This window comes from Hyla sarda, chromosome 10 (assembly GCF_029499605.1).
Source record: "Hyla sarda isolate aHylSar1 chromosome 10, aHylSar1.hap1, whole genome shotgun sequence".
NCBI lineage: Eukaryota > Metazoa > Chordata > Amphibia > Anura > Hylidae > Hyla > Hyla sarda.
Window position 1 is genome coordinate 132469962 of NC_079198.1, and position 14407 is coordinate 132484368.

Below are 14407 nucleotides of genomic sequence, written 5' to 3' on the forward strand. Positions count from 1 at the left end.
TATTCAGAAGTATAAGGAGCAGTAAATATGGAGCCTTGAACCATTTCTTCTTCTTAGTCTAAATATCTCCATAATGCTGCACTGATTCATTTTACATTATATATTATATAAAGATTAGAGCTTTTTTATTCATATATATCAGAGGATTTATTCTGCAGTAAATATTGGGAAATCTTAGGCTTGAATACAATCTAAGCAGAGTCTAAGTCTGAGTTCACACATCGTAAAATTATGTTGGAATTACAACAGTGTGCACTGATGCCTCCTATTTTGAAGACATTTATAGAGTAAAATATTACATGAAAAATATAGCCATTTTTTACCATGTTATGGCTGTATTTTTCATGTGATTTTATATTGTGTGTATATTCAATATCTACTTCTTGTGAGCTGCAATGAATATCATGGCCTTATAGTCAGCAAGGTCACTCACAACCGTTCTCTTCTTAATATTAGAGTAATCAATAACAAATCCTTCTCCAACTAGAGCTTTCCTGACAAAATCCTCATCATATGTGAGAAAATGGAACTTCTCCTTCCCGACTATGAAATATGTTGTATCTAAAGCTCCAATTATTATCAGGTGTCCTCCAGGTTTTAGTAACCCTGAGAACTTCCTGAGATATCTCCTGTAGTCATCTTGGTCTTTGCTGATCTTATCTAGGAGCCAACCGCTAATGATACAATCTGCTGGTGGTAAGATTATCGGATCCGTCATATTTTCCTTCTCAAAGTCACATTTCATCACATGTTGAACGGACAATCTCACTTTTCCTTCTTTGTCCTGTAACTGGTCACTAAAAGAGATTTAAAAAACAGACAGGCTACATCAGTTATAGCAGAACAAAAAGCTTTGTAGTTGATATTGGAAAACTTTTATTAAAACTTGAAGGCTGTTGAACAGGATGGACATTTGTCTTTTTTCAACCACACTATGTAACTTTGGTATACTAAGTATAAATCTTATAGAACTGAACAGCTGACTAGTTTAAATTTTCTGCCAAAGGAAGGTGTGAGCACTGGCACCACACCTTATTGGCCCAGCGCTCCCACCTCCTGATAAGGGGAAATAGAGTGACAAACGGCACAGCGAAGTGCATGACAATCATCAAGATGAAAAGAGACACCATGGACTACACAAAGGAAGGAGGCGGTGCTGTAGCCCAGACAGGTACGTGTTACAATCAAGTGTCAAAAAGCTATACAACTTAATGGAAATACAGTCATCCTGTTCATCCAATACATTGTGTTATAGTGCGGCTTAACAGGAGACTGATGCGGGGTCTCTGACTATACATACCTGCAGACCGGCACCTGATCCCTCTGAAGATCCTTATCTATCTTCTCTGAATTGTGAGCTAGAGGTGGGCCCGCCGGCTGAATTTGAATATTCATGGTCGCTGGTCAAGTGAGCGCTTGTGCCTGCTGAGAGCTCACGTGACCAGCGACCATGAATATTCAAATCCAGCCGACGGGCCTGCCTCCAGTGTGCAATTCAGCAAAGATGGATGAGGATCTTCCGAGGAAGCAGGCGCCCGACAGAAGGTATATATATATATATATAAGTCAGAGACCCTGCATCGGTCTCCTGTTCACCTGCACTATAACCCGATGTATTGGGTTTAGTGTGGGTGAACAGCATGACAGTTTTCTTTTAATCCCACCAGGACAGAGGCGTACAGGTACGCCCTTGTATCCTGGGACTTAAAAGAGGTACCCCGGTGGAAACATTTTCTTTTAAATCAACTGGTGCCAGAAAGTTAAACAGATTCATTTTTTGTCTTGTCCACAGTGCTCTCTGCTGACACCTGATGCCCATATCAGGAACTGTCCAGAGCAGGAGAAAATCTCCATAGTAAACCTATGCTGCTCTGGACAGTTCCTGACACGGACAGAGGTGTCAGCAGAGAGCACTGTGGACAAGACAAAAAATGAATAAAAAAACAAAAGAACTTCCACTGTAGCATAAAGCTGCTAAAAAGTAAGGGTAAAGATTTTTTAATAGAAGTCATTTACAAATCTGTTTTCCACCGGAGTACCCACTGCGTGTCTATTCACCACTGGTAACCTGGCGGTGAACGGAATGGGATGCCTGCTGAAATCATTTAGCAGGCATCCCATGCAAACCCGTGGGGGGTATCCTGAGATAACCACAAAAGCTTCGGTCAATTGAGATTGTCGATTTTCGACGATTCCAGGTCAATCGGGTACATTCACTAGAGCAGGAGTTTACAGTGAGTTTCCCTTGAACTGCCGCAGCTCGAACTCCCAGCGGGAAACTCTCTGTAAACCCCTGCCTGTGTGAATGTACACAAAAAAAAACTACATTACACTAAATAAAGAGTAAAACACTACATAAACACCCTTACACAGTTAACCCTCCCACCTCCCCAATAAAAAGAAATAATGTCTCATACGGCAGTGTTTCCAAAACGAAGTATTCCGCTGTTGCAAAAAAACAACTCCCAGTATTCCCAGACAGCCACTGACTGTCCAGGCATGCTGGGAGTTTTTTAACAGCTTGAGGCCCCCATCCGTACCGATGGAGATGAGCAGTGGGGAATAGACTGACATGTACCCGATATGCTCTCTGATTGCACTTGGAGCAGGGGTGCAGCGGGAACATGTCGGGCGGCGGTGGGGAATGAATGAGGCAGTGCATTGGGCGTACAGATCAGGTACCAAATGGCAGGAAATGTAGCGAACAGGGGCGACAGGTCCCTCCATTCGCCGCTGCTCCTCTGTCAGATACGGAGATGAGCAGCATGGAATGGAATGGCATGTCCCTGGCATGGGGGGAATATGATTATACTGTAATTAGGCACACTGAAGTTCAAAAACCCCGCTCCCTCGTCCCAGTCATTCAGGGCTCCGGGCATGAAATTTAAAAATGAAAGTAAAATACATCGTACATCACAGGGGAGCGCAGCATGCCGCCCTCCCCCTGTTTAATAACTTCTAATCACATTGGGTCTCAGAAGCGGGACCAGGTGCGATCAATCCCTCAGCCCCTGTACTACAAACCCCATTATGGAACAGAGTCTGTTCCATGATGGGTGTTGTAATACAAACACTAAAGTAGCCGAGGAACGGATAGAAATTGTGTTGATGTCTGGTGAACGCAGTAACCGGGTCATTGCAGCAGATTTCAATTCAAGACACCCTACGAGACCACCCATCTACCATGCTACAGTTAGCAAACTGCTTGCTAAGTTTCGTGAAACTGGTTCAGTGTTGGATTTGCCAAAATGTCGACACATGAAATCTGTCACTAATGAAGAAACATCAGTGGCTGTTCTAGCTTCATTCAGCAAGAGCCCACAGCGTAGCACTTGCCGCATGTCACTGGAGAGTGGCATTAGTCAAACATCCCTTTGGCGGATATTAGCTACTCACAAATGGCACCCTTACAAACTCCAGCTACTGCAGCATCTCAACGAGGATGACCCAGATCGGTGCACTGAATTTGCAGAATGGGCAAAACAAAAATTGGAACAGGACCCTCAGTTTACTCAGAAGAGTTTTGTTCAGTGATGAGGAAACTTTTATGTGAATGGTGAAGTTAACAAACAAAACCACCGCTATTGGTCTGACACTAACCCACATTGGATAGATCCCTCCAAGACTGTTGGAACACAAAAATTGAAGGTATGATGTGGTATATGGGGTACAAAGATAGTGGGGCCATTCTTCATCATTGGAAACCTCAAGGCCACTGGATATGCAAACTTGCTACATGATGATGGGGTTTCCTCTTTATGCACTGAAGCTGGCACGTTCCCTGAGTTTTTCCAGCAAGATGGTGCACCACCACATAATGGGTGTCAGGTCCGAGCACTCCTAGATGAATAGTTTCCTGGAAAGTGGATTGGTCGTTGTGGGCCAGTTGAATGGCCCCCAAGGTCTCCTGATCTGACCCCCTTAGACTTTTATCTTTGGGGTCATCTGAAGGCAATTGTCCATGCTGTGAAGATACAAGATGTGCAGCACCTGAAACTACGGATACTGGAAGCCTGTGCTAGCATTTCTCCTGCGGTGTATATAGTAGTATATAGCAGTGTATACGGATACTGGAAGCCTGTGCTAGCATTTCTCCTGCGGTGTTGCTATCAGTGTGTGAAGAGTGGGAGAAGAGGGTTGCATTGACAATCCAACACAATGGGCAGCACATTGAACACATTTTATAAGTCGTCAGAAACTTGTAAATAACTCATGAAAGAATAAAGGTATGTTAAAACCAAGCACATCATTGTTTTTCTTATGAAATTCCCAATAAGTTTGATGTGTCACATGACCCTCTTCCTATTGAAAAAACAAAAGTTGGATTCAAAATGGCCGACTTCAAAATGGCCGCCATTGTCACCACCCATCTGGAAAAGTTTCCCCCCTCACATATACTAATGTGCCACAAACAGGAAGTTAATATCACCAACCATTCCCATTTTATTAAGGTGTATCCATATGAATGGCCCACCCTGTATTTGCAAATAACATCCGTTATTCAGTACGGGCTATAATGGGTCATAACGGATGATCAAAAAATCCTATAGACTTTAATTGGATTTTGTAACGGCCGTTTAACACCCAATTTTAAGGTTTTTGTAACGGAAGTTTATAATGGGTCGAACGGGTTTAAACGGAGCAACATAATAGTATGAAGGGGGGCCCAGTAAAATGTAGTGTGTGTATGTTTTTCACTTTTTATTATACATTTTTTAGGTAGTACTACTACTCCCAGCATGGAACACACTATTTCATGATGGGAGTAGTAGTACCTGTACTAAGCCAAAAGTACACACCTGCTGTTGTTGTAGACAAATACTGTTTTAAGCGGCGTACTGGAAGCCTTGAACTCCCCTCATAAGTGCATACCACATACGTACATCTAAGTGGTGTACCATTTAGTTCCTGTTAAAATCACTATATGGTCTCTTCATGCTGCCACAAACTACAAGCTGTGTTATTCAGCCACTATATGGTCTCCTCATGCTGACGCCAACTCCACGCTGTGTCATTCAGCCACTATATGGTCTCCTCATGCGGCCACCAACTAAAAGCTGTGCCATTAAGCCACTATATGGTCTCCTCATGCTGCCACCAACTCCAGGCTGTGTCATTCAGCCACTAGATGATCTCTTCATGCTACCGCCACCTCCACGCTGTGTCATTCAGCCACTATATGGTCTCCTCATGCTGCCGCCAACTACAGGCTGTGTCATTCAGCCACTACATGGTCTCTTCATGCTGCCACCAACTCCACGCTGTGTCATTTAGCCACTATATGGTCTCCTCATGCGGTCACCAATTAAAAGCTGTGTCATTCAGCCACTATATGGTCTCCTTATGCTGCCGCCAACTCCAGGCTGTGTCATTCAGCCTCTGTATGGTCTCCTCATGCTGTCACCAACTAAAAGCTGTGTCATTCAGCCACTATATGATCTCCTCTTGCTGCCGCCAACTCCAGACTGTGTCATTCAGCCTCTACATGGTCTCCTCATGCTGCCGCCACCTGCAGGCTGTGTCATTCAGCCACTATATGGTCTCCTCATGTTGCTGCCACCTCCACACTGTCATTCATTCATTCATTCACTATATGGTTTCCTCATGCTGCTGCCACCTCCATGCTGTGTCGTTCAGCCACTATATGGTCTCCTCATGCTGCCACCAACTACAGGCTCATTCAGCCACTATATGGTCTCCTCATGCTGCTGCCAACTCCAGGCTGTGTCATTCAGTGACTATATGATCTCTTCATGCTGCCGCCACCTCCTCGCTTTGTCATTCAGCTACTATATGGTCTCCTTATGCTGCCGCTAACTACAGGCTGTATCATTCAGCCACTATCTGGTCTCCTCATGCTGCCACCAACTACAGGCTGTGTCATTCAGCCACTATATGGTCTCTTCATGCTGCGACCAACTACAGCCTGTTTCATTCAGCCACTATAGGATCTCTTCATGCTGACTGACGGCAACTCCAGGCTGTGTCATTCAGCCACTAGATGGTCTCTTCATGCTGCCGCCACCTCCACGCTGTGTCATTCAGCCACTATATGGCCTCTTCATGCTGCCACCAACTCCAGGCTATGTCATTCAGCCACTATCTGGTCTCCTCATGCGGCCACCAACTAAAAGCTGTGTTATTCAGCCACTGTATGGTCTCCTCATGCTGCCGCCAACTCCAGGCTGTGTCATTCAGCCTCTGTATGGTCTCCTCATGCTGCCGCCACCTTCAGGCTTTGTCATTCAGCCACTATATGGTCTCCTCATGCTGCCATCACCTCCACACTAGTGTTGAGCGGCATAGGCCATATTCGAATTTGCGATATTTCGCAAATATATGGAGGAATATTTGTCATATATTCGCTAAATTTGCATATTCATAATATTCACGCTTTATTTTCGCATATGGGAAAATTCGCGTATGCGAAAATTAGCATATGCAAAAATTAGCATATACAAAAATTAGCAAAAGCGAAAATTCGCATATGCGAAAATTTGCATATGCACGCCAGTCTCACACAGTAGTATTAGAGCCTTCTTTACACCACACAAGCTGGAAGCAGAGAGGGATGATAACTGTGATGTGTACTGCAAAAAAAAACACACGAATATTCGTAATTACGAATATATAGTGCTATATTCGCGAATATTCGCGAATTCGTGAATATGCGATATTCGCGAGCAACACTACTCCACACTGTCAATCATTCACTATATGGATTCCTCATGCTGCTGCCACCTCCACGCTGTGTCATTCAGCCACTTTATGGTCTCCTCATGTTGCCGCCACCTTTACACTGTCATTCATTCACTATATGGTTTCCTCATGCTGCTGCCACCTCCAAGCTGTGTCATTCAGCCACTATATGGTCTCCTCTTGCTGCCACCAACTACAGGCTCATTCAGCCACTATATGGTCTCCTCATGCTGCCGCCAACTCCAGGCTGTGTCATTCAGCCACTATATGGTCTCTTCATGCTGCCGCCACCTCCACGCTGTGTCATTCAGCCACTAGATGGTCTCCTCATGCTGCCGCCAACTACAGGCTGTATCATTCAGCCACTATCTGGTCTCCTCATGCTACCACCAACTACAAGCTGTGTCATTCAGCCACTATATGGTGTCCTCATGCTGCCTCCAACTCCAGGCTGTGTCATTCAACCTCTGTATGATCTCCTCATGCTGCCGCTACCTCTAGGCTGTGTCATTCTGACACTAAATGGTCTCTTCATGCTGCCATCAACTACAGGCTCATTCAGCCACTATATGGTCTCCTCATGCTGCCGCCACCTCCAGGCTGTATCATTGAGCCACTATATGGTCTCCTCAATCTGCTGCCACCTCCACGCTTTGTCATTCAGCCACTATATGGTCTCCTCAATCTGCTGCCACCTCCACGCTGTGTCATTCAGCCACTATATGATATCCTCTTTCTGCCACCAACTCCATGCTGTGTCATTCAGCCACTATATGGTCTCCTCATGCTGCCACCAACTCCAGACTATGTCATTGTTATGCCGAGCGCTCCGGGTTCCCGCTCCTCCCCGGAGCGCTCGCTACACTCTCGCTCCCGCAGCGCCCCGGTCGGATCCACTGACCGGGTGCGCTGCGATACCGCCTCCAGCCGGGATGCGATTCGCGATGCGGGTGGCGCCCGCTCGCGATGCGCACCCCGGCTCCCGTACCTGACTCGCTCTCCGTCGGTCCTGTCCCGGCGCGCGCGGCCCCGCTCCCTAGGGCGCGCGCGCGCCGGGTCTCTGCGATTTAAAGGGCCACTGCGCCGCTGATTGGCGCAGTGGTTCTAATCAGTGTGTTCACCTGTGCACTCCCTATGTATACCTCACTTCCCCTGCACTCCCTCGCCGGATCTTGTTGCCATTGTGCCAGTGAAAGCGTTCCCTTGTGTGTTCCTAGCCTGTGTTCCAGACCTCCTGCCGTTGCCCCTGACTACGATCCTTGCTGCCTGCCCCGACCTTCTGCTACGTCCGACCTTGCTTCTGTCTACTCCCTTGTACCGCGCCTATCTTCAGCAGTCAGAGAGGTTGAGCCGTTGCTAGTGGATACGACCTGGTCACTACCGCCGCAGCAAGACCATCCCGCTTTGCGGCGGGCTCTGGTGAATATCAGTAGTGACTTAGAACCGGTCCACTAGCACGGTCCACGCCAATCCCTCTCTGGCACAGAGGATCCACCTCCTGCCAGCCGGCATCGTGACAGTAGATCCGGCCATGGATCCCGCTGAAGTACCTCTGCCAGATGTCGCTGACCTCACCACGGTGGTCGCCAAGCACTCACAACAGATAGCGCAACAAGGCCACGAGCTGTCTCAACTGACCGTGATGCTACAGCAGCTACTACCACAGCTTCAGCAATCATCTCCTCCGCCAGCTCCTGCACCTCCTCGGCAGCGAGTGGCCGCCTCAGGCCTACGACTATCCTTGCCGGATAAATTTGATGAGGACTCTAAATTTTGCCGTGGCTTTCTTTCACAATGTTCCCTGCACTTGGAGATGATGTCGGACCAGTTTCCTACTGAAAGGTCTAAGGTGGCTTTCGTAGTCAGCCTTCTGTCTGGAAAAGCTCTGTCATGGGCCACACCGCTCTGGGACCGCAATGACCCCGTCACTGCCTCTGTACACTCCTTCTTCTCGGAAATTCGAAGTGTCTTTGAGGAACCTGCCCGAGCCTCTTCTGCTGAGACTGCCTTGCTGAACCTGGTCCAGGGTAATTCTTCCGTTGGCGAGTACGCCGTGCAATTCCGTACTCTTGCTTCAGAACTTTCCTGGAATAATGAGGCCCTCTGCGCGACCTTTAAAAAAGGCCTATCCAGCAACATTAAAGATGTTCTGGCCGCACGAGAAATTCCTGCTAACCTACATGAACTCATTCATCTAGCCACTCGCATTGACATGCGTTTTTCCGAAAGGCGTCAGGAGCTCCGCCAGGATATGGACTTTGTTCGCACGAGGCGTTTTTTCTCCCCGGCTCCTCTCTCCTCTGGTCCTCTGCAATCCGTTCCTGTGCCTTCCGCCGTGGAGGCTATGCAAGTTGACCGGTCTCGCCTGACACCTCAAGAGAGGACACGACGCCGCATGGAGAATCTTTGCCTGTACTGTGCCGGTACCGAACACTTCCTGAAGGATTGTCCTATCCGTCCTCCCCGCCTGGAAAGACGTACGCTGACTCCGCACAAAGGTGAAACAGTCCTTGATGTCAACTCTGCTTCTCCACGTCTTACTGTGCCTGTGCGGATATCTGCCTCTACCTTCTCCTTCTCCACTAAGGCCTTCTTGGACTCCGGATCTGCAGGAAACTTTATTCTGGCCTCTCTCATCAACAGGTTCAACATCCCAGTGACCAGTCTCGCCAGACCTCTCTACATCAATTGCGTTAACAATGAAAGATTGGACTGTGCCGTGCGTTACCGCACGGAACCCCTCCTAATGTGCATCGGACCTCACCACGAAAAAATTGAGTTTTTGGTCCTCTCCAATTGCACTTCCGAAATTCTCCTTGGACTACCCTGGCTTCAACACCATTCCCCAACCCTGGATTGGTCCACAGGGGAGATCAAGAGTTGGGGTCCCTCTTGTTTCAAGGACTGCCTTAAACCGGTTACCAGTACTCCTTGCCGTGACCCTGTGGTTCCCCCTGTAACCGGTCTCCCTAAGGCCTATATGGACTTTGCGGATGTTTTTTGCAAAAAACAAGCTGAGACTCTACCTCCTCACAGGCCTTATGACTGTCCTATTGACCTCCTCCCGGGCACTACTCCACCCCGGGGCAGAATTTATCCTCTCTCTGCCCCAGAGACTCTTGCTATGTCTGAGTACATCCAGGAAAATTTAAAAAAGGGCTTTATCCGCAAATCCTCCTCTCCTGCCGGAGCCGGATTTTTCTTTGTGTCCAAAAAAGATGGCTCCCTACGTCCTTGCATTGACTACCGCGGTCTTAATAAAATCACGGTAAAGAACCGCTACCCTCTACCTCTCATCTCTGAACTCTTTGATCGCCTCCAAGGTGCTCACATCTTTACCAAACTGGACTTAAGAGGTGCTTATAATCTCATCCGCATCAGAGAGGGGGATGAATGGAAAACGGCATTTAACACTAGAGATGGACACTTTGAGTATCTGGTCATGCCCTTTGGCCTGTGCAACGCCCCTGCCGTCTTCCAAGACTTTGTTAATGAAATTTTTCGTGATCTCTTATATTCCTGTGTTGTTGTGTATCTGGACGATATCCTGATTTTTTCTGCCAACCTAGAAGAACACCGCCAGCATGTCCGCATGGTTCTTCAGAGACTTCGTGACAATCAACTTTATGCCAAAATGGAGAAATGTCTGTTTGAATGTCAATCTCTTCCTTTCCTAGGATACTTGGTCTCTGGCCAGGGACTACAAATGGATCCAGACAAACTCTCTGCCGTCTTAGATTGGCCACGCCCCTCCGGACTCCGTGCTATCCAACGTTTTTTGGGGTTCGCCAATTATTACAGACAATTTATTCCACATTTTTCCACCATTGTGGCTCCTATCGTGGCTTTAACCAAAAAGAATGCCAATCCTAAGTCCTGGTCTCCTCAAGCGGAAGACGCCTTTAAACAGCTCAAGTCTGCCTTTTCTTCAGCTCCCGTGCTCTCCAGACCTGACCCATCTAAACCCTTCCTATTGGAGGTTGATGCCTCCTCAGTAGGAGCTGGAGCGGTCCTTCTACAAAAAAATTCTTCCGGGCATGCTGTCACTTGTGGGTTTTTTTTCTAAGACCTTCTCTCCGGCGGAGAGGAACTACTCCATCGGGGATCGAGAGCTACTAGCCATTAAATTAGCACTTGAGGAATGGAGGCATCTGCTGGAGGGATCAAGATTTCCAGTTATTATTTACACCGATCACAAGAACCTCTCCTATCTCCAGTCTGCCCAACGGCTGAATCCTCGCCAGGCCAGGTGGTCTCTGTTCTTTGCCCGATTTAATTTTGAAATTCACTTTCGGCCTGCCGATAAGAACATTAGGGCCGATGCTCTCTCTCGTTCCTCGGATGCCTCGGAAGTAGAGCTCTCTCCGCAACACATCATTCCTCCTGACTGCCTGATCTCCACTTCTCCAGCCTCCATCAGGCAAACTCCTCCAGGGAAGACCTTCGTCTCCCCACGCCAACGCCTCGGAATCCTCAAATGGGGTCACTCCTCCCATCTCGCAGGTCATGCGGGCATCAAGAAATCCGTGCAACTCATCTCTCGTTTCTATTGGTGGCCGACTCTGGAGACGGATGTTGTGGATTTTGTGCGAGCCTGCACTGTCTGTGCCCGGGATAAGACTCCTCGCCAGAAGCCCGCTGGTCTTCTTCATCCTCTGCCTGTTCCCGAACAGCCTTGGTCTCTGATTGGTATGGACTTTATTACAGACTTACCCTCATCCCGTGGCAACACTGTTGTTTGGGTGGTCGTTGATCGATTCTCCAAGATGGCACATTTCATCCCTCTTCCTGGTCTTCCTTCTGCGCCTCAGTTGGCAAAACAATTTTTTGTACACATTTTTCGTCTTCACGGGTTGGCCACGCAGATCGTCTCGGATAGAGGCGTCCAATTCGTGTCTAAATTCTGGAGGGCTCTCTGTAAACAACTCAAGATTAAATTAAACTTTTCTTCTGCTTATCATCCTCAATCCAATGGGCAAGTAGAAAGAATTAACCAGGTCCTGGGTGATTATTTACGGCATTTTGTTTCCTCCCGCCAGGATGACTGGGCAGATCTTCTACCATGGGCCGAATTCTCGTATAACTTCAGAGTTTCTGAATCTTCTTCCAAATCCCCATTTTTCGTGGTGTACGGCCGTCACCCTCTTCCCCCCCTCCCTACTCCCTTGCCCTCTGGTGTACCCGCTGTGAATGAAATATCTCGTGATCTTTCCACCATATGGAAAGAGACCCAAAATTCTCTCTTACAGGCTTCATCACGCATGAAGAAGTTTGCTGATAAGAAAAGAAGAGCTCCCCCCATTTTTTCTCCCGGAGACAAGGTATGGCTCTCCGCTAAATATGTCCGCTTCCGTGTTCCTAGCTACAAATTGGGACCACGCTATCTTGGTCCTTTCAAAATTCTGTGCCAGATTAATCCTGTCTCTTATAAACTTCTTCTCCCTCCTTCTCTTCGTATTCCTAATGCCTTTCACGTTTCTCTTCTTAAACCACTCATCATCAACCGTTTCTCTCCTAAACTTATCTCTCCCACTCCTGTCTCCGGTTCTTCAGACATCTTTCCCGTAAAGGAGATTCTGGCCTCCAAAAAGGTCAGAGGAAAAACCTTCTTTTTGGTTGACTGGGAGGGCTGTGGTCCTGAAGAGAGATCCTGGGAACCTGAGGACAATATCCTAGATAAAAATCTGGTCCTCAGGTTCTCAGGCTCCAAGAAGAGGGGGAGACCCAAGGGGGGGGCTACTGTTATGCCGAGCGCTCCGGGTTCCCGCTCCTCCCCGGAGCGCTCGCTACACTCTCGCTCCCGCAGCGCCCCGGTCGGATCCACTGACCGGGTGCGCTGCGATACCGCCTCCAGCCGGGATGCGATTCGCGATGCGGGTGGCGCCCGCTCGCGATGCGCACCCCGGCTCCCGTACCTGACTCGCTCTCCGTCGGTCCTGTCCCGGCGCGCGCGGCCCCGCTCCCTAGGGCGCGCGCGCGCCGGGTCTCTGCGATTTAAAGGGCCACTGCGCCGCTGATTGGCGCAGTGGTTCTAATCAGTGTGTTCACCTGTGCACTCCCTATGTATACCTCACTTCCCCTGCACTCCCTCGCCGGATCTTGTTGCCATTGTGCCAGTGAAAGCGTTCCCTTGTGTGTTCCTAGCCTGTGTTCCAGACCTCCTGCCGTTGCCCCTGACTACGATCCTTGCTGCCTGCCCCGACCTTCTGCTACGTCCGACCTTGCTTCTGTCTACTCCCTTGTACCGCGCCTATCTTCAGCAGTCAGAGAGGTTGAGCCGTTGCTAGTGGATACGACCTGGTCACTACCGCCGCAGCAAGACCATTCCGCTTTGCGGCGGGCTCTGGTGAATACCAGTAGTGACTTAGAACCGGTCCACTAGCACGGTCCACGCCAATCCCTCTCTGGCACAGAGGATCCACCTCCTGCCAGCCGGCATCGTGACAGTCATTCAGTCACTATATGGTCTCCTCATGCTGCCGCCCCCTCCACGCTGTGTCATTCAGCCACTATATGGCCTCCTCATGCTGCTGGCAACTCCACGCTGTGTCATTCAGCCACTATATGGTTTCTTCATGTTGCCACCAACTCCACGCTGTTTCATTATGGGACTATATGGTCTCCTCCTACTGATGCCACCTCCAGGCTCTGTCATTGTGCCACTCTGCGACATTCTAATTCTGATTCTAATAGCGATGCCTCTAATCTGCATGTCATACTAAATAACTTTATTATTACGAATAGCAAGATAGACACAGTGGTCGGCACCAAGCCCTAAGACACGTAGACCAACACACCTGCAAGATAATTCGGAGTGCACCGGGAGCAAATGTATAACGGGTGCAACTGTATAACGGGTGCTGAACCAAACCAGAAAAGGCAGTCACACAATGTAATCCAAGGTAGAAGAAGATGGCAGCACTCACCAGATCATTTGCAAGAAATTCTTCTTTATTATAAAGTGCAGACAGTGAACAGCTAGTGCGGCTGCACGCGGACGCCAAACTTCGCACAGAGAGATAGGTGACAGCTGTTGCGCATGCGTAAAGCACACTTCATCAGACCCTGCCTCCTTTCTGCCAGACACGTACCTATACTATTTTCAGGTGTGACGTCAAGCAGAGGTAAACTTACAGATTAGAATAAAAACAGTGCAGTGACTTGTTAAAAACTAAAATCTGGACAGAGAAACCAAATCCCAGGAATACACTATAGTCAAGTCTATCATTCAAGCCTAAGTTTCCTTGCACGCTGGTTCTTAAAATCCAGCGTGCTTCGGCTTGTGGGAGGGCTCTATGTCTATCTTGACCTTCTTTAGTATTAACCCTATCTATAGCCACACATACACTAGGTAGATCGAGCTCACCCCTCTAATCTACGCCAGCTGCAGCACGGACTCAGCCCAGACAATGCTGAAGGTAATCCAGTAAGAACAAAAGGAATGTCCAGCGCAGCCAAGACTCAAATGCTAGTGGTTTATTGTAGACTTGACAGCATACAGGAAAAACAGCAGTGACGCGTTTCGATCGGCTAAGCGATCTTACTCATCCTGAGTATGAATAAGATCGCTTAGCTGATCGAAACGCGTCACTGCTGTTTTTCCTGTATGCTGTCAAGTCTACAATAAACCACTAGCATTTGAGTCTTGGCTGCGCTGGACATTCCTTTTGTTCTTACTGGATAACCCTCTCTATACCATGAAAGACTA

General features: G+C 48.2%; 1 protein-coding gene across 1 annotated transcript in view; it reads right to left on the bottom strand.

Annotated features, from left to right (window-relative positions):
• Positions 1-376: 376 nt before the first annotated feature.
• LOC130294534 (indolethylamine N-methyltransferase-like) overlaps positions 377-14407 on the bottom strand; it is a 32703-nt gene continuing 18672 nt past the window's right edge. The window contains exon 3 of the mRNA XM_056544470.1: positions 377-797. Within this exon, the coding sequence (XP_056400445.1) occupies positions 377-797 (421 nt within the window). The remainder of the gene's footprint in view (positions 798-14407) is intronic.